Source organism: Haliotis cracherodii, unplaced genomic scaffold, assembly GCF_022045235.1.
Source record: "Haliotis cracherodii isolate W230 unplaced genomic scaffold, xgHalCrac1.p SCAF_15, whole genome shotgun sequence".
Lineage (NCBI taxonomy): Eukaryota > Metazoa > Mollusca > Gastropoda > Lepetellida > Haliotidae > Haliotis > Haliotis cracherodii.
This window is the reverse complement of record NW_027266270.1, coordinates 28,651,771-28,673,387: the sequence shown is the minus strand read 5'-3', so window position 1 is coordinate 28,673,387 and position 21,617 is coordinate 28,651,771. Positions and strand designations below refer to the sequence as shown.

Below are 21,617 nucleotides of genomic sequence, written 5' to 3'. Positions count from 1 at the left end.
TTAAGAAAATGTTTAAAAAACATTTTTCACGATCACTAGTGGAAGCATCGGGTCTGTCACATGACAATCTCATTAAAGTCAGATCTTAGTTCTCGCAACCGACTTAACAAAGATCTGAGGACATCCCAATAAGGGTCATGTCAGTCCGACGTTTCGCGAACTTTGACCGACCAATGGAATGACTGACAAGAAGTCGTCATTAGCCAATCAGAAGGCAGCTTTCTCGTGCTTTACGGCACTATCTTCAAGCTGGCGGCTGCGCTTCGAAATATATTTTGATAAATTATCGATTAAAAATTGGAAAACAGAACAAAAGAACATTCTCCAATGGCTAGTAGATGGCATAGCTTGTATTGATTTACTCGTAAAGCCCGTAACTGTCGTTCGGAAAACACCGTGTTAAACCTTTCGAGGTTGCATGATCAGAAAACATTCTGACTGTCACTTTCCTCATCTCGTAAGCAACGCTCTAATTGGTCGGATGAAAGATCGTACTGGTAATGGGATGTCCTCGGATCTTTGATTAGCGGGAGCGATGTTTCACAAGAAACCAATATAATATAAATTGATACATTTATCTGTAACATCGATATTCCGATAGAATTAGTTTCAGTCTACCTCAATGCGACTATGGATTTCGGGCAAGAGGCCCTATTCACAAAGCAAAAGGTGAACGGGATCGGGTGGTCAGACTCGCTGATTTGGTTGATGCATGCCATGATATCAATCACTGGATTGTCTGGTCCAGACTCGATTATTTACAGACCGCCGTCATACAGCTGGAATATTGCTGAGTGCGGCGTTAAACAACAAACTAAAAAACAAATCCTAAAATATAAAAATTACTTAAGGTAGCGCTAAGATCGCTTTTAGAATCGGTAAGAAAATACATAACAAATAGAAATGTTGACTTTTCTTGTCAAATAACAACATTCTCTCATCTTAAAAAATAAAAAGATTGTCAGGTCACTCGATGATATGAATCTATTTGACAAGAAAAGTCACATATCCCAGATACTAGTACATGTATGTGAAAGCCTAGTAATATATGCTGTTTTCTGGGGTCATCACCTGCTTTGTTCTTCAGCAGAATGTCCACTACATCCAGGTGGTTGTACTGGGCAGCGTAGTGGAGGGGGGTCAGGCTGTTCTCATCCTGCGAGTTCACGTGCTTCTCGACGTTCTTCCCCAGGGCGTTGATAATCGCCTCCAGTGTCGAGGCATCACCCTCTCGTGCACACTAACATATACATGAGTTTCCGTTATTTGCTATACAAAGAGACGTAAATGGGGACAATATTCTGGCATATCGAGATTATAGAATTAAATATTACTTTTAAAATAATAATATTTCTAATTACATCTTGCAATAACTTTCAAATGTTCAGTGGACCCGTGAAGATCCGAGTTAGATCATGCTTGCCGTAAGAAGCGACTTTATGCTTGCCGTAAGAGGCGACTAACGGGATCGCTGACTTGGTTGATGCATGTCATCTTACCTCAATTGCGTAGATCGATGCTCATGATATCAATCACTGAACTGTGTGGCCTAGACTCATTTATTTACAGAACGCCGTCATATAACTGGAATATTGCTGAGTGCGGCGTTAAACAACAAACAAACAAACAAAACAGTTGATCAATAGTATTTCCATTTGAATAAGTTATCGTCGGAAATTAGCGTGACGTCATGGAACGAAATGTCGTTACCATTGGGTCGTTGTGTTTTGAGAATTAGCAAAACAGTTAAACGATTTCATGAATACAAAAGCATAAAACGGTTGGTTTATTTGGTTAATGTTCTCGTTGAAATTCGTTTCACAAAGTATTAGTTACAAAAGTAAGTATTGTAGTGATTCTCAAAGCTGATTGGTCAGTTGAAGCAATATGACGTCATACTCCTATATTATTTTAGACCAATACCATGTGACGTCATCCAAAATCCACTTGCAAAACAGGTCTAAAATACCATTCAACATCAATTATAAGAATTCGTATAACAATTGCCTTGTGCCTTATAGTCAGTTGGCTATTAACAAGTGTCTAGATTAACCTTCGCTCGTCACGCTGAAAACCCGGGTTCGATTCCCGACATGGGTACAATGTGTGAAGCCAATTTCTGGTGTCCCCAGCCGTGATATTGCTGGAATATTGCTAAAAGCGGCGTAAAATCAAACTCACTCACTCACTCACTCTAGATTAACCAAAGGTTGAATAGATTTTCAAAAATCGAACTGACGACTACTGACTTTAAAACAGGACGTTAACATTTTCTGGCTACATGAGAATTCCGTCAACGTTTACGTCAGTTATCTCAAAATTGTTTGGTTGGTTCGTCGTTAAACTTGCTTGGCTGGGCTCTTGTCTACCTACACAAGTAGACAAGCGATTTCTCGTAGGCTGCGATTTGATAAGACTAAAGACAGTATTCATTGGTCCTAGGTATCGACCAATTGCTTGGATCGATGCTCATGATATTAATCACTGGATTGTCTGGTGCGGCGTTAAACAACAAAGAAACCAACCTCGGTATCGAATAACAACTACCGTTTCTTTGTAAAGTTGCTCTCGACACAATTAACATCAACAGAGCAGTGTCTTATAACTCCTGAAACAAAATGTCGAGGTGTAAACTTGTCTCAATGTTTGTTTACATTCGAAATAGAGGACGCTGCGCGTGCGAATCTATAACCGGATATAGCGCAAACAAACAGTGAAACCGGTTATCAGTGAACATCTCCGTGAAAGATGTCGTCACAAACCTCATGAATACGTGACTTAGTTGGGGGGTCACTATCCTCCTCCCGTTTTAAACGCCAAGCTGACATCTATCTCAATCTTCGCAAGGACGGTTTAAACACGTCATCAAATAACAGGGTGCACATTAAACACTGGGGCGTGGCATGCGCTGTACATGTTCACGTAAAGCTCGTGCATTTCTCGAGCATATCTAGTTGATTGTCAACGGACCCTCTCCGTTGACGTTTAGTCAGGTGAGTGCCGCTTGTGCCAGCCCTTTGGGGTTGGGCTGAATTCAAAGTCCATAGTTCATTATGTTTTCCAGCTCCCAGCTTAGTTCCATAACTTGGTGTAATTGTACCTGTAGTTCAAGGCCACCTTGGCGGAACGTCCTGAACAGAATCGAGCGCCGCATAAGATCTGCGCCCTCTTCACCTCTGGGCAACAGGTATCGCCAACACCCCGTTATAGCACGCACGCGCAACGTTTTTAAAACTTTTTCTCGATTTCTTAAAAAGGCAATCACTCATTTCCAAATGTTATGAGCAAAATGTAGCCTTGTTCGGAAACATTAAGAATATACACTACAGTGTCCAAGTACAAACACTGTGCTGGGTTATCACGTGACTAGGCGGTGCCCATTCAGTTCAGTCATTGCTAACAACCTGTCCTTCATTTCTTCCTGAAATAAGACATTTGAATTTAGCACTTTTAAAACTTTAAGAGAACCCAGAAAACATTTCCGAAATCCAGTAGTAAACAGTGGTTTGACTAAACATGTACTAGACCGCTTAAGTGTGTCGCCACTGGCAGACGAAAATTTCTATAATCAATTAAGTATATGAATGTTATACCAGAGATTATATAAAATGTAATTTGTATTACAAAAGAGGTGCGCGTGATGACGGTGGTTTAAGGGATTTCGACGATGGAAACAACTGGTTATGTTTTTTGTTTTGATCACCTGTTCTCGCGATATCTCAGATTTGCTAACAGTTTCATGAATATCAAACTTATTTTGTAATATTAAAAACATTTTTACGAAACGGATGGTGATCATTTGTTACTTCACTTGATATCCGGAATATCACACCCTAAAATGTCCTTCGTTGGACTAAGGGATCCCCTATATGCATGTCGCACGAGGCGACTTGATGGATCGGGTGGTCAGGTTCGTTGACTTGACTGAGTGTCAACGTACCCCGTCGGCGGGAATTGAGTCTATTACTAACAGGCATGCGGTTAGGCAATTGCAAAATGTAGCGTATGTGCACTCAATCAGTACTAACAAAATGTATTCAATCTTTGGTTCGATGAAGTTTATCACATAACAAATGAATCAAGGGCTGCTGACGTTAGAGTGATTGACTCATTGCTGTATTCGACCCGTGAAGATCCAGTGTAGAAAACGTCTTCAGCAACCCATGTTTGCCGTCAAAGGCGACTATGCTTGTCGTAAGAGGCAACCAAAACGTGATCGGGTGGTCAGGCTCGCTGACTTGGTTGATGCATGTCATCCATCCCAATTGCGTGGATTGATGCTCATGATATCAGTCACTGGATTGTCTGGTCCAGTCCCGATTATTTACAGTCCGCTGTCATATAGCTGGAATATTGCTGAGTGCGGCGTTAAACAACAAATGAACAACATTGCTGCATTCACTGTTGAACAACAGTCACTATTCCCTTCTTGACCTTGCCAATATCATTCGAGAATAAATACCCGACTGAAGCGTTGTATATCTCGTAGTAATATAAGCTTGTTTAAAAGTGTTTGGAATAAATAGGAAATGAAGTAGTGTTAGCTACACACACCAATAAACACTATTATTGAATTAAAATGTAAATGTTACAAATAAACCAATATGTTAGTTAAAATTTCACTCACAACAAACAGATGTGTTAAAATTGATTTAATGCCATAGGTCTCAATGGCATCCCATTCGGCAATGGTGTCAGGAATATTACGTAGCCAAATAGTCAGCCTTTCACAATATGTGAATATTGTTCCAACGTGGTTGCGTCATGTGGAGAACTATTTTTTGGTTTTTCTGTCTGCTTAATATATGTCTCTTTTAGTAACTGGCTGCTTCATGCGTGTCTCCACGTAACTCGTAGTTCATCCATGCCCCAACGTAATTGAGTGATCTAAGCGGTTCATACGGAAGCCTTTTAGGGCCATTTTATTTTTTATTTTTTTCGATACTATCTTGAAATTTCAAGATATTAAGTTGAAATTTCAAGAAACTAAGTTGAAATTTCAAGATACTAAGTTGAAATTTCAAGATGCTGAGTTGAAATTTCCAGATAATAAGTTTTTAACATCCTAAGATGTAAAAATACGTTTCAAGTGAATAATCTTGAAATATCAACTTAGTATCTTGAAATTTCAAGATAGTATCTTGAAATTTCAACTTAGTATCTTGAAATTTCAACTTAGTATCTTGAAATTTCAAGATAGTATCGAAAAAATAAAAAAACAAATGGCCCTAAAAGGCTTCCATAGGTTCATGAATGCCACTGCGAAAGTTGGCCATGCGCAGCTATTCTGCTATTCCTTCCAATAGCGACACCTGTCGGATGAGCTCAGTAGATCTGACATTAGTGCAACACGCGTACATTACGTATGATGCACTACTACTACTACTACTACTACTACTACTACTACTACTATTGGTGGAACTTGCCTGCACCAGTTCCTGTGTGATGCGTTCTGATGATACGAGACTCGTCAGGGTGCAGTCCAGACGAGTTCGACGGCCTGGGAGTTTGTACTCAAAGGCAGCAAGAGCCCCAGTGACTGTGGAAAACCGCTTCAAATGCTACAAAGAACCAATTAGTTTTTTTGTCATTATTCTGTATCTTCGTGATGGGTACCTGTATCTTTTTTAAAATGATTCAATAAAAAACATAGCTTTTTTTCAATTACGGTATTTATCACCAGGAACGATATTCTGATGGTCTAGTGAACCCCTTTGTTCTCCATGTGGAATCGTACGGATTAACATTTTTCGGAATTAATATTATTGTTGTAGATATATGTTATGAGAAATGTTGGTACAACTTTGAAGACAATAGGATCACGAATTATTTGTATTTTTCTATTCTTTGTTATTTTTTACAGTCATCAACATATGCAATACCACCCGTGAAGATCCGGGGTAGAATACGCCTTCAGCGACCCATGCTTGCCATAAGGCGACTCTGCTTGTCGTAAGAGACGACTAATGGGATCGGGTGGTCAGACTCGCTGACTTGGTTGATGCGTGTCATTGTATCCCATTTGCGACGATCAATGCTCATGACATCAATCACTGGATCATCTGGTCCAGACTAGATTATTTACAGACTGCCGTCATATAGCTGGAGTATTGCTGAGTGCAGCGTTAAACAAATAAAACATTCCACAGTTGATAATAGTTACAAGTGTGTGCAAAGTGTCAAGGGAGAAATTAACACTAAATGCATAGTACGTTCAAATATTTACAGTTCATACGTTGGAGATGGCTGTCGCATGGCCTATGAAAATTCATCTTCCCGAGGCAAAGGAGTTAACTGACTATGAAAGTCCAGTTTCTACCCTTGCCGAACTAGGATGGTATTATGGAGTTACGTTTTGTCTGGACTAACGAGTCTATGCATAGTCCAATCAAAATCGCGCACCGAAATCAATATCCGGTTCGTAAACTGTCGTGCAGATTTCGATCGATTGCAGGATTTGCAAAACATGTGCATCGCCAATTCGTTGTCAGCAGATATTTTCCAAATCCTTTCATGTTTTTAATCAAGGTGCTCACGTGATTTGATGCACTTCGCGATGGAAGACCCGTTTTATCACAATATAGATCTTGATTATCGATCAGATCGTCCTGACTGGGCGCCACCATTTTGTGTGAAGCAAACACAAGTGATACGAGAGGTGGAATCTGATTGGTCCATAGGAGAGGCTTAGAAGGGACATAATTGGTAATAGCCACTGGTGGCGCAGCGATCGAGCCCAGTAATTCCAGCCTAGTTCGACAAGGGTGGAAACTGGACTTTTAAAGTCAGTTAACTTCCTTGCCTCGGGAAGATGAATAAAATTGGGAGTCGTCATGACTCATTGATTGTATAAAGTAATGGGGACAATTTAGAGACTCATGCATGAGTTTTAGATCTACGAGATATTCATAAGGAAAAATGATATAACGTCCTTTCGAAGTTTTTGTAGGAACTAATACTGATTGATAAATATGGGTTGTTTCAAATATTAATAATTGAAACGAACATGAGGAGTACTTTGAAAATCGTGCCAAATACGCGGAAATCGTGAAACTTTGTACTTGTATGGATATTGACCTAATGACCTAACCAATAAAAAAATAAATCACAAATAAATACTTTACACAGATACACATATCCATCGATTTTGATCAAATATGTTTCCATTCGAAAAGATTTAAATCATTTTTAATTTTAACAGATATTGATGTATATTTGATACATTTTTGCATCTTTTTCATTTCATTCTACAACTGAGCTTTACGGTGTATTTAACGTTTAATATATTCTCCACTCCGATTCCACGGGCGTCTGCTCCCATAATAATCAGTCGTATGGCCTGGGGAGAAGTCGAACATATTCTTGAATAGGTGCATAGTTAGTAAATAGTGCATTAGAAGCAACCACATAGACCACATACAGTGTTGAAATACCAAGAATAACTATCATACCTTGTGTAGTTTGGGGGAACCCATCGAACTGTCGCTATCCATGTCAGGCTCCTCTGTGGCTAGACCACCCCCCGGTATAGGGCGTTTTGGTGACTGGCTTGTTGTTACTCTCTCAAGCTCCATTCTGGATTAGCAACGGATGATCGTCCACGCTGGATTAGTGGCCACAGACTGGTTCAGACCTCTGCATTGACAACATACAACTGCAGTTCTTTCATTGTGGTTTGAATAGCATATAACACATAATCGTATAATGAGATCCATAGTGTACAGATTATAGCAGGACGTCAACTTGGCTGCACGCATTAATAGATTAACCTTATATGAAATACAGTGTGTCAAGGTTATACCTTGACCTACAAAACCAGGAGACCAAGTACCCCCAATAATTTCAAGTGTCGTTTCATAAGAGTTATGAAAAGTGAAGACATGATGTGCTGTACTGTAAGATGTGATAATTAGTTTAATAACAATACCTTTTATATTCCTTGTCAGTAATTTGGTACAATGAATATTATTGTGCATCCCTCGTTACACAATATTTGTTTTATCTGCGTTCGTTCTATACATGTGTATGTCCGGGACGCACATACCTGCGTCGTGTAACCCCTGCAGTGTGGGGCGTGCCCTACTTTCGCTCCCCCGATTTTTAGTTTATGGATTTGTCAGCTTCATACCCGTGGGTTTCACCTGAGATCGTGCTAAACGTCTGAGACCTGCATCACTTCCGGCTTTCATGCCAAATTAAGCTGACATGCCGTGATATAACTGGAAAACTATTCAAAGCGGCGTTAAAACCAACTAACTACCTCACTCATAACCAATATCCCACATCCCACATGCACTCGACCCATAGGATTAGGGTTAGAATAGGCCTTCAGCAACCCATGTTTGTCGTAAGAGGCGACTAAGGGGATCGGGCGGTCAGGCTCGCTGACTTGGTTGATGCATGTCTTCGTATCCCAATTGCGTGGATCGATGCTCATGATGTACACCGCACACCGTACACCGCAAACCGTACATCCCACACCGTACACCGCACACCCCACACCGTACATCCCACACCGTATACCCCACACCCCACACCGTACACCCCACACCCCACACCGTACACCCAACACCGTACATCCCACACTGTACACCCCTCACTGTACACCGCACATAGTACACCACACACCGTACACCACACACAGTACACCCCACACCGTACACCGCACATAGTACACCCCACACCCTACACCCTACACCCCACAACGCACACCGTACACCCTACACCGCACATTGTACACCCCACACCGTACACCTCACACCGTACACCGTGAACCGCACACCCTACACCGCACACCCCACAACGCACACCGTACACCTTACACCGCACACTGTACACCCCACATCGTACACCACACACCGTACACCACACACCGTACACCACACACCCTATACCCTACACCGCACACCCTACACCGTACACCTTACAACGCACACCGCACACCGTACACCTTACACCGCACACTGTACACCCCACACCGTACACCACACACCGTACACCACACACCCTACAACCTACACCCTATACCCTACACCGCACACTCCACAACGTACACCCCACACCCCACACCCCACACCCCACAGGTCCACCGCACACTCTACGCCGCAAACCGCACACCCCACACCCTGAACTAATTAACACGGATCAGCGAGGTCGATTAGCCACTTCACTGGTGAGTGGAAGACTTCTCTTCTTAGACTCTCGACAGACAAGGTTCGCAGCCCCACCTACTTAGCCCCATTGCCATGGCTTATCTCCACACGGGTAACTCCACACAGGGATGTATATGTGTGTATACTTATCAAACAAACACGAGGACACGCATGTGAATATGTCAATACACGCACAAGAGGTAGAGTAAGTACGTTTTACTTATATGCCAAATTTAACAAGCGATGACAGGTTGGAGTGTGGTCAGTGTTGGTTAGTGGGACATTTGTTTGGCTGTTGTTTAATGTCCCATCAACAATATTCCAGTTATGTTACGGGTACCTGTAAATAATCGAATCTGGAAATTATTGATAACTGGAACCTCTCTCTCTCTTTGTCCGTCACTCACCCCCATCTCCATCTCTTCCTATAACCCCAGGGTATTCTGTGTCGTTAGTTTCCTCTATTCCGGACAATCCCTATTATTCCCTTCTCCCTCACATTTCTGTACTTCCCTCTGCTTATCACGCCTCTTTATTCCCTCCTCTCAAGTCTCCCTCCCAGTCATCCCTCCTCTTAATCCTTCCATTCCCATTTTCTCAATCCCTCCTCTCTACCCCTTCTGTCAATCCCTCCTCGCAACCCCTTCTGTCAATCCCTCATCTCAACCCCCTCCTTATCTCAACCCCTCCTCTCAACCCCTTCTGTCAATCCCTCCTCTCAACCCCTTCTGCCAATCCCTCCTCTCAACCCTTTCTGTCAATCCCTCCTCTCAACCCCTTCTCTCAATCCTCTCCGTATCTCAATCCCTCCTCTAAACCCCTTCTCTTAACCCCTTCTCTCAATCCCTCCTCTCAACCCCCTCCGTATCTCAATCCCTCCTCTCAACCCCTTCTGCCAATCTCTCCTCTCAACCCCTTCTCTCAATCCCTCCTCTCAACCCCCTCCGTATCTCAATCTCTCCTCTCAACCCCTTCTCTCAATCCCTCCTCTCAACCCCCTCCGTATCTCAATCCCTTCTCTCAACCCCTTCTCTCAATCCCTCCTCTCCACTCCTTCTCTCAACCCCTTCTCTCAACCCCTTCTCTCAATCCCTCCTCTCAACCCCTTCTCTCAATCCCTACTCTCAACCCCTTCTCTCAATCCCTCCTCTCAACCCCTTCCTTATCTCAATCCCCCTCTCTGTTTCTTTTTCGCACAATATTTACTTCACTAACATATTTTTCAAACATAAACAAAAAATAAGCTTTTTTCATTCAATTGTCAGAACGTAAATAGTTTACAGTATATTTTGTCACTTCACTTATATTCCCAAACACACACAAAGATTACCTGTTATCATTCAATTGTCGGAGCATAAATATTTTAGAGTTCACTTCGTCAACCTGGGACCTGGCCATGTGCTCACTGTTCATCACCAAGGATACGAGTCAATTCACACGCAACTGATTACGAACACGCCACAGTCACCCAGGGTATCACATCACTATATCTACAACACATTGATTCTACAGCATGGCTTCACCACACACAAATCAAGTCAACATCGATTAACAACAATGTGCATGACATTTGATCTCCGACGAATACTTTGAAAATGAATTACAAACCTCCAAAGACCTGCTGTGCGTTTTCAATGACAGTGACAAATAAAGCTTGAATGGCTTTAAAATTCACTCCATGGCAACAACTGACTTCGTGTTATGAGTATGAAACGGTTTATTCTCAGTGTTTTCCTTCCGAGTGTGACCACCGTGTTTTTATTGGTTAAGATACAAATTCCCACTGTGAACGCTCATCGTTGATTGGGATCTTTAACTATATAAAACAAAACAAAGCATTCATAGGATACATTTATTTACCGTTTGTTGTATCTAAATCCATCAAGCAGGATGTCTAACTCATGTGTTTACCGGCTACAAAGTTACCTCCGGCATCCATTGTGAAATGTGACCAGTGGCCAGGAGTGGAGAATTCCTTCTAAAAAATCTTAATTTTAAAAATTTTCATCTTAATTTCCTCCCCACATAAGCAGAGTAGTTCTACAAACCGTAATACTTAAAAATGCTTTAAAACATCTCTGAACAGGACAGAGTTAGATGTTAATCAGTCCTTACTCAATTACTTAAATAATTGCAATCAGTTGTCACAGTGTGGACACAATTCCCGCTAGGCAGGTCGGTGGTCACACTGGAAGGTTACCGTATGAAACACCACAAGAACATATCACAATAGACGTGCATATAAGCAAAGCAGCTTACCTTGATTGTGGCGTATGACGATGATATACAAACCTACATTACTAGGTGTGTTTTAAGCCATCCTTTCATAAATCCATTCAGAGTGAGAATAACCAACGAATAACGGAGATGAACTTACATAGCGCTCAAAGTGTAAGGTTCCGCTCTCGATGTCATGTCCTGTTGGCTGGGACGAGTACGGTCGATCAATGGGTAAGCGACCTTCACCTTAACGGAAACCAACTTGTACATGATAATCGTTCAACCATGTATTTCAGTATAACAGTGCCGCGACTGAATGTCATTGTGTGACAGAATGCATGCTTTCAGAAGGGACTGTCTGTTGGTTCGTATGGCACATGTATAAACGCATATATACTGCCTTTGTTCTGAAAGTTCTGACCAAATTTGTTTTTGTAAAATAACACAAAGGTAAACACAGACATAGGTTATATTTCCCAAGGGGTCATTCGCATGTGTTTCTTCTAATGTCGCCTAGTTACGAAACAAACAGACTTTACCTTTGTCATCCGAAGTGCGTCGTACTTTGATCATCTCTTTGAACCGTATGAAACAACCCCATACCTCTTGAAACAAAAATCATAAGTTTAACCGATGAAAGTTAAGACGAATATACTATAATATACCAGGGACTATGTCGGTATGTGGTCTCCAAATATACCAATCAATCAAAGTATATATTAACAAAAACGGATATCACACCGTGACAAAAGTGTGCATTTTTGAAAGTTCTAATCTCGCAGTACTTCGATTGATTCGTTAGAATGCTGCGTTATTCCCATTCGTGGAAATGACGTTTCCTTCTATTCATGAACATTTTGTATTCCCTTAGGAGAATCTTGTATTCCCTCATTCATGAGAAACGTGTTTTATTTCCATTCACAATAATAATGTTATTCTTTCATGATGAGGGGACACGGGTGCCCCAGCCGTCTATGGCGCCGCGATTCGCTGTGCGGAGTTGCGTCCCTTGGACACGCCAGAAACCTGTGATTGTGGGTTCGAATCCCGGTTCGCCCCGATTATGTTTCTAGATTTGTCAGCACCATACCTGTGCTCGTGGGTTTCACCGAAGTGGTAAACGTCTGAGACCTGCATCACTTCAGGCTTTCCTCACACATTAAGCCGTCATGACTGGAATATTGTTAAAAGCGGCGTCAAACACAACTCACTCACTCACTCATAATTATAAGACATCTCTATAAATAGCAGTCCATTGTACGATTCGACTATATCATTAGCTTGTGTTTAAGAATCACGATCAAATCCCTACATATATTTGATCAGGTTAAATTGAATCTTCACAGTTACCTAACACCTATTGTTTAGACGCTGCAGACCAATGAATAACGGTACTACCCACAAACAATACAAGTAACAGTTTTTAATTCCCTGTGACAAACTTTCCGAGCAAGCAGCTATCAGTTTGGTATATCTATATACTAGTATAGAAGTGAGATTCGCGAATGTACAGCAACTCATATATATTGATATTCACACAATAGTGACACAACGTGTTTCATTCAAACCTAGACCGCCTCCGTGGTCTAGTGGTAGAGCGTCCGGAAGGTCCGGGGTTCGATCCCCGACCGCGTCATACCAAAAGACGTTAAAAAGATGGTACTTGTTGTTACCCTGTCTAGCGCTCGGCATTAAGGGGCTAAAACAAGGACTGGTCGGCTCGGAGTCAGTATACTGTGTCTGAGTGGGATATTCATGTTAAACTGCGGCATGGTATCTCAGTGAGCTATAGCACTATAAATCGGCATCAGTCCGGACTAGAACAAGCAGCCACACATACACACACACACGTACATGCACGTCGCTATATAAGTGCAATAATCATGGACGCGACGTAAAACCCCATTTCACCTCATTCATATCTGAGCCGTGAAGATTCCGGGGTACAATAGGTCTTCAGCAACCCATGCTTGCCGTGAAAGGTGACTAAGCTTGTTGTAAGAGACGACTCGCGGGATCGGATGGCCAGGCTCGCTTTGGTTGACGCAATTCCACTTAATGACAGAATCTGTCCTCTCTGCCCCCTAGAAATCGAAGATGAAGCCCATTTCACCATCACCTGCCCACTGTACTCAAATATAATGTACGATGTCTTCAAGTATGCCCTGAATGTAGACGATCCTAATTGCCAACTCTTACTTGCTTCTAAGATTCATCTCATGGTTAGAAGAAGGAATACTCTTTTATGATTTATGTAGTTAACGTTATTTCTGTAATGTTTGTAAGTATGTGTGTGTGTGTGTGTTTGTGTGTGTGTGTGTGCGTGCGTGCGCGCGCGCGTGTGTGTGTATGTATGTGTGTGTATGCGTGTGTGTGTGCGTGTATGTATGTGTGTGTGTATGCGTTCGACTGAATGCATGTTTGTGCGAGAATCTATGTTGTTGATAGACCTGTATGATTGTTCTGATACAGGTTTTGGTATAATTCATGTTTTAATTACATATTGAATGTATGTACTGTTTGTTATTTGTACTTTCTTAACTTATTGTAGTTCTGTGATATTTTAGATTATAGTGTCTCATAGGCCATATGACCGGGTGCTTTTTTATAATTCGATGAATGTACATTTTGTATTTTATTATATAATATGCACGTGACACTTAAATATACATTTTCTTTCTCTCTTTTTCTCTCTGTCATGTTATCCGGATTGCGTGAATCGATGTTCATGATGTCAATCACTGGCTTGCCTGGTCCAGATTCGATTATTTACAGATCGCCGTCTTATAGCTGGAATATTGCTGAGTGCGGCGTTAAACAAAAAACAGTCGTAAAGGATACGGCTACAAAGTGACGACGACTAGTCAGGCATACCGGTAACAGTGTTCCTATACTTCGATAGCAGCATTTAATTTTGACTAACATTGTCTTTGGTCGATGAGGTTGAGTATAAGGCAGTACGTTAGTGGTCCAATGGTTAAAGCGTTCGATCGTCACGCAGGAAACCATGGTTCGAGTGCGGTCTTAAACAACAAACAAACAACAATAAATACAATATTTTGAGACCAAAACTCAGACCCCTTGTTACGGCACATATTGCGGCTGGCGACAATCTATGCCAACGTTCTCGGCACATATTGACCCCAATCAGCCATAATCCTGTTGTTATATTACTGGCTTCATTCTTTGTTTATGTCACTGACTTCACCGATGATTGTCGTTACTGCCCTTGTGTGTACATAACAGGCTTCTCCGCTCCAATACAACTACATCTGATATCTACTCTACTGTATAAACATTGCCTCCTACCTGTGTATATATATGTCAACCATACCCTGTATATCACGCGAAATACGCATATGTCGGAAAGCGCACGTTAAATTCCTAATTTAAGTAAGTAAGTGCAATATCACTTGCTTGTTAACGGTGTTAGAACCTACACCGAAACGTCGCTCTTAATTAGGTAGACACAATTTTATGGATAACAACTTTTTAATACTGTAAAAAGCGACGTTTCGGTATAGATCCTTATACCGTTGTCAAGCAAGACTGACGAAGTATCATTTCCGAAACGTCGCTTTTTACAGTATTAAAGAAGTTGTTATCCATAAAATTGTGTCTACCTTGTCATCCGTCAACTTCTAAATAATGCCTATCAAACAATTTAAGTCCCTCTTAATTGTGAAAAAAAAAGTTGTTCATCCATAAATTCTTATCCTTACTAAGTTACTTTATACTCCAACTTCTAAATGCCTATAATAGAAGTTCGGCATATTGTCGCCTGAGACAAAATATGCCCGCTGACGTAATGCTCAGGGCTCCGTTCCACAAAGCGATCGCAGCTCTACAATTGCTGTAAGTCAGTGTTAAAGTATGGGACTTACGATCGTCTTAGCACTAAGATTGCTTTGTGGAATGGGGCCCAGGCGACAATGTATGCCGTAACACCCCTAACCTGTGATAATGCATTGGCCGGTGTGAGGTCATCAGTTCAGGACAGGTGTCGGGTAATTATCTCAGGCTATAGGCCGTTTCATACATGCCTGACAACACCTGGAATATTTTCTACGTTTATCATCATTTTACCTGTAAAAGTACCTTTTTAGGCTAATCCCAGTATCACTTAGGGTAGGCTAGATTAGTTAGATTTGCGTTATTTTTATATATGCTATTTTCACATCCCTGTACATCGTAGTAAATAATGAAGCCAGAAAAGCATTTCCTAGCACTTCCGACCGTACTTTTAATTCGTTCAATCTTTCTGTCTGTGGTTAGCAGACGACGGAACAGGTACAAACAAATCCAAAATGTTGACGATCGACCCCGTTCAGGGCGTCCCAGGTCAACGACAAGAGTACAGGATTGATTGATCCGAAACTAGGCTCTTCGAAATCGAGCACAAATGGGGATCCAATTGCTGCTAACTTTCATCAAGTTACTCGAGTACGAGTTACGGTCAGACAATAAGAAATCCGAGACAATGAAAGTCCAGTGACATAGCAAGTTAACTTCAACTTAATCGAACAGCTGTTTTCTATCAATTTTAAATTTGTTGTATCTTTTTTACTTTGGGAGATTAGAATATGTCGGTATATAGTATGAATTCGTTGTAGCAGTGTCACTCGGGGTACATGTGGTTTTATGCGTCCCTCGTTAGGTTTTGACACACCACTTAGACGGCGGCCTGAATACGAGTAATCGAGTTTGGACAAGACAAACGAGTGACTGATATCATGAGCATTGACACACCCCTTCGGGTTATGATTACACGAAATCAACCAAGTCACCGAACCTGACCACCCGATCCTTTTGGTCGTTTCTTAAGACACGTGCGCCGTTCCTCACAGAGATCTTAGCGCTAAGATTATTTTCACTTCCATAATTTGATATAGACTTACGATAGCCGTAGTGCTAAGATCACTTTGTGGAACAGGGCATAGCATAGGTTGTTGGGGAACAATTCTAACCTGTACTTACACCTGCGTCTATATGGATTATGATATGCCTCACGCACAGAGAGCACCGGCGCTACATGACGTGTCCAATGGTGCCCATTGTTGACTGTTATTAAAATATAAAATTATGTAATCTATATATAATAACTGATGTAATCATAGTCAATCATCAGAAGGTATTGTATGATATACAGTGTGAATCAGACACCTGTCAAACACAGTCTGTAGGGACACCTCACGTTGCTCTTGCAGTCATTCAATAAGGACACAATGAATTACTCATTGGAGTATTTCTCTGCGGGTAGACATTGGCAGATGGTAGAACTCACAGGTAGACAACGCCTGTTTACAAATTGTAATACAAAAGTAATGTCGCATTTTAAGAAGTGTTGCGAAAACGTGCAGGGAAAATCATAACTAGCTCTTGTTCCGTTTCACAAAGCGGTCGTAACGTACAATTTTCGAAACGGAAACATGGGACAGACATGTTTGGAGATAACATTTTCAAAGTGCAAATAAAGTAAGTCACTAGTCTGAAAACGCCAAACACCCAGGCTCGTTTCTGAAAGATTGGTTGGTTGTTTTTTTGTTTAACGCCGCACTCATCAATATTCCAGCTATATGACGGCGGTCTGTAAATAATCGAGTCTGGACTAGACAATCCAGTGATTAATATCATGAACATCGATCCACGCGATTGGGATCGATGACATGTTTCAACCAAGTCAGCGAGCCTGACCACCCGATCCCGTTAGTCGCCTCTTACGAGCACATCGGTAAAATTTGCAAATGAGTTAACTGACTTTAAAAGTCCAGTTTCCGCACCTGCCGAACTAGGCTGGCATCAAGGAGTTACATTTTGGCCGAACTAACGTGTCTATGCATAGTCCAATTAAAATCGCGCTCCGAAATCGAAATCCGGGTCGTAATCTGTCATGCAGATTTCGGTCGATTGCGGGATTTGCAAAACATGTGCACCGCTAACTCGTTGTGAACAAATATTTTCTACATCTTTTCATGTTTTTAATCAAGGTGCTCACGTGAGTTGATGCACTTCGCGATGTAAGACTCATTTTATCACAATATATGGATCTTGATTAACGATCAGATCCTCTTGACTGGGCACCACAGTTTTGTTTGAAGCAAATGCAAGTGATACGAGAGGTGGAATCTGATTGGTCCATAGGAGAGGCGTAGAAGGGACATAACTCGTAATAGCTACTGGTGGCGCTACGATCGAGCCCAGTAATTCCAGCCTAGTTCGGCAAGGGTGGAAACTGGACTTTTAAAGTCAGTTAACTCTCATGCCTCGGGAAGATGGGCGGCCTGTTAATAAACGAATCTTCCAGAAAATACCAGTGGTTTATAGCATGAGCAACACGGTCGCCGACGCGGACCACCTGAATCTACTTTTATAACATGCCATTGTGTCTACAAAATCCGTTCTAATCCCATCATCACCGGGTGTTTATAGTTAATGAGTGTCCTAATAATATGATTTAACGTCGCATTTACAATACTTCTGCCACACAGACATCCCGACGTTTGTATTAATGTGACTGGTGGTTCATTATAAGTTAATTATTAATCTGTAGTTATTCATCAATGAAAAATGTTTAAGGCATGATGTGGTGTGGTTGGGTAGCATGGTGGTAAAGCGTTGGCTCGTCAAGCCGAAGTCCCGGTTCGATTCCCAACATGCATGAGCACAATGCCTCGTGTCCCAGCAACATGTCAGAACAGAAACAATCTTGGATAAGTACACACGCGCATAGATGAATGAGCCTTGTCCAATTAACTGAATATGAAGAATATAGGTCCCTAGAAAAAATATGCTGGTCGTAAAAGGCGACTAAGTGGATCGTGTGGTCAGGCTCGATGACTTGGCTGATCGCATGTCAGCTATCCCAAGGATGCTCATGATATCTGGATTGTCTGTTTCAGACTCGATTATTTACAGATAGTGGGAATATTGCTAAGTACGGGCTTTAAGCAAAAAACAAACGTATTTGATCTATAGCAGAGACTCTATAACAGTCTGTTCTTTGTCAGAACAGGGATCGGTTGGTCAGGCTCGGTGACCTGATTAGTTGCGGTATGGGGCGTTGCTCATGATATCGGTCACAGAATTGTCGGTCTAGACTTGATTATTTACAGGCCGCCGACACATAGCTGAGGGGTTATTTCTGAATGTGGTGTAAAACAACAAACAAATTATGAATCTGTTGGTTCGCGGTATAAATGATTATTCAAAAGGCAGGCAGGTGGTGCCTTTAAGATACCATTGTAATAACATACCTGATTCATTAATTGAACCAAGATATGAACATAAATAGATTTTTCACAAAAAATGTCAACATTGTTGATATGACGGCAAAATAAATGGACCTTCGAGTCCAGTAGGCTTATACCGTTACCTGCGTGGGATTGAAGTGAGAATTGGCTCACGTGCTGCACGTGCCGTTAAATTCAGAATTCAAATTCTTCAATTTTCGCAGTGTTTGATATTCCCACATACATGTACATGTTTTATGGAAGATTAGATATTTCCAAATGACCAAATAAACGCTTCAGAGTAGAAAATGCTTAGAGTTAGCTCATAACGCTTGTGGATGTTTTTACTTGTGTGTATACTGGTCGCGTATCAATTGCTAGTGATATTTGACGAATATAATGGTATCTTAAACGAACAAGGTATAAAAAGCATTACGGATAGCGAACATTTATATTATACGTTAAATTGATAACTAGGGATTCCAGCCGAGCTGTCACAATTTGATCTATGGACATGGCAAATATATCGATCGTAAAATGGACAGTTCTCTACACAACGGTTTCTGATCAATATTCCGCAAATTAGGACCGTGACACACACGTGTTCGAGATTCTCCGAGTTTGGTTAACATTTAAACAGATCGATGAGGTATTTTTAACGATGTTTTTCTGCCACGACAACACCAACACAAAGTTGTTGTGGGATAGCTTTGTGGTTAAAGCGCTGGCTCGTGACGTCGAGGGCCGGGTTCGATTCTCCACATGGGTACAATGTGTGAAGCCCATTTTTAGTGTATGCTGCCGTGATGTAGCTTGGGTAACACAAAATCGACCTCTTCTTGACTTAGTGAGTGCCTGATTTGGATATACTCCGCTTTGAACAGTTAATCTGGAGGGCAAAAAAGTTAACTGACAATGAAAGTCCAGTTTCCGCCCTTGCCGAATTAAAAAAATAAAATAAATTATATTGTTCTATTCATAGACTTGTTAGTCCAGCCAAACCATAACTCCGAAATTCCAGCCTAATTCGGCAAGGGGTCGAAATTGGACTTTTATAATTCCCTTGCCTCGGGAAGATGGGGGAGGAGTGAGTGAGAGAGAGTTGGATGTGAGGCTACTTTCAGCAGTAGTTCAGTCATATCACAGCGGGTCAGTTTAATGTGGCATTAAGTAAGCATTCTACAGTATTCATTCTTAGGAAGTTTGGTAATAAAAATAACAAACAGCAGATATTGTTGGGTACAGGGTATTTCTTGCCGTGTATCGTATTGACATTGGCAGTGTTTCTTGCGTACTGAACACTGATAACTACTTAGGGATCACCATCTTATTTAATGTGTTTATTAAATGGGGCTAGGACTTTTGTCAGGCAGGACATCTTTTCAAGCACTGCTTCGAAACACTCATCTTTATTTCTGTGAAAGGAGAAGCCAAAAATTCTGAAAAAAATATTTTCAGGACGTCCAGCAAATGATATTTTCCAGGTTTGTTTTTTTTCAAATCAATATTAAACCTTTTCTTCACTAGTTCGTAAGAAAAATAGTAAGCAGAACATATCTGTTATGTATAAGTATCTAAAACGGATACCACTGACATGTGTGAGGGTCTATTCCAGAAATGCATACCACTGAAGTGTTAGGGTCTATACCAGAAATACATGTCATACATTAGTGTCTAAAACGGATACCACTGACATGTGTTAGGGTTTATACCAGAAATACATGTCATACATTAGTGTCTAAAACGGATACCACTGACATGTGTTAGGGTCTATACCAGAAATACATGTCATATATTAGTGTCTAAAACGGATACCACTGACATGTGTTCGAGTCTATACCAGAAATACATGTCATACATTAGTGTCTGAAAGGTATACCACTGACATGTGTTAGGGTCTATACCAGAAATACATGTCATACATTAGTGTCTAAAACGGATACCACTGACATGTGTTAGGTTCTATACCAGAAATGCATGTCATACATTAGTGTCTAAAACGGATACCACTGACATGTGTTAGGGTCTATACCAGAAATACATGTCATACATTAGTGTCTGAAAGGTATACCACTGACATGTGTTAGGGTCTATACCAGAAATACATGTCATACATTAGTGTCTGAAAGGTATACCACTGACATGTGTTAGGGTCTATACCAGAAATACATGTCATACATTAGTGTCTGAAAGGTATACCACTGACATGTGTTAGGGTCTATGCCAGAAATACATGTCATACATTAGTGTCTAAAACGGATACAATAGACATGTTTTAACATCTAAAAAGCAACATTTCATTTGAAATACCGGAAATTCCAAAATAGGCGCGAGTATCAATTTTTGCATTAGCTGCAGATTTTAAATGTCGAGTTGCAATAGTTTTTAATTGTCACGCCAACCATGCATTGGAAGCGCACGTAACATCTCAACTTCCACCACACATTTCAAGTACACGTCAGCGGCTCCGGCTTCATTGTGAGACAAACGTAGCGGACTCAAACAATAAAACAGTAATGATCATTTTTTTTCGAAAATAGAATTGCTAGTACTTGAATTGCTTGGATAGGTTTATGTGCTAGCATTTTGACGGTAGTGTGTGAGTTTCTAATGCCGAGTAGCAATATTCAAGCGATATCACAGTGGCAAGTCAAAACAATACCCATTTAGTTACGACTAAGCAATAACGCTTTCTAATACTTATTCGATGTCGGCCCTATATGTAAACAAACTGATTTAGGTAGTGCCGAGCCGCTGACAAACACGGGAACACATGGAGTATATCTGAGCGTAGTGGGTGAGTTGGGTTTAATGCCGCTGTTAACAGTATTCCATTTATATCACAACGAGTCTGCTTAATGTGGGAGGAAAGCCCGAAGTGATGCAGGTCCTTGACGTTTACCACTTCGGTGAAACCAACGAGCACGGGTATGGTACTGACAAACATAAGAAACATAATCGGGGCGAACCGGGATTCGAACGACTTGGCCACCCGTGCCCCTATACCCGCCTGTAG

At 41.3% G+C, this 21,617-nt stretch overlaps 1 protein-coding gene across 1 annotated transcript in view; it reads right to left on the bottom strand.

Moving 5' to 3' along the window:
• Positions 1–7,584, bottom strand: part of LOC139462029 (transient receptor potential cation channel subfamily A member 1 homolog) — a 33,524-nt gene extending 25,940 nt beyond the window's left edge. The window contains exons 1-3 of the mRNA XM_071243528.1: positions 7,452–7,584; positions 5,427–5,561; positions 1,072–1,240 (exon numbers count right to left, since the gene is read on the bottom strand). Of these exons, the coding sequence (XP_071099629.1) occupies positions 1,072–1,240; positions 5,427–5,561; positions 7,452–7,574 (427 nt within the window). The 5' untranslated portion in view covers positions 7,575–7,584. The remainder of the gene's footprint in view (positions 1–1,071; positions 1,241–5,426; positions 5,562–7,451) is intronic.
• Between the last annotated feature and the right edge of the window lie 14,033 nt (positions 7,585–21,617).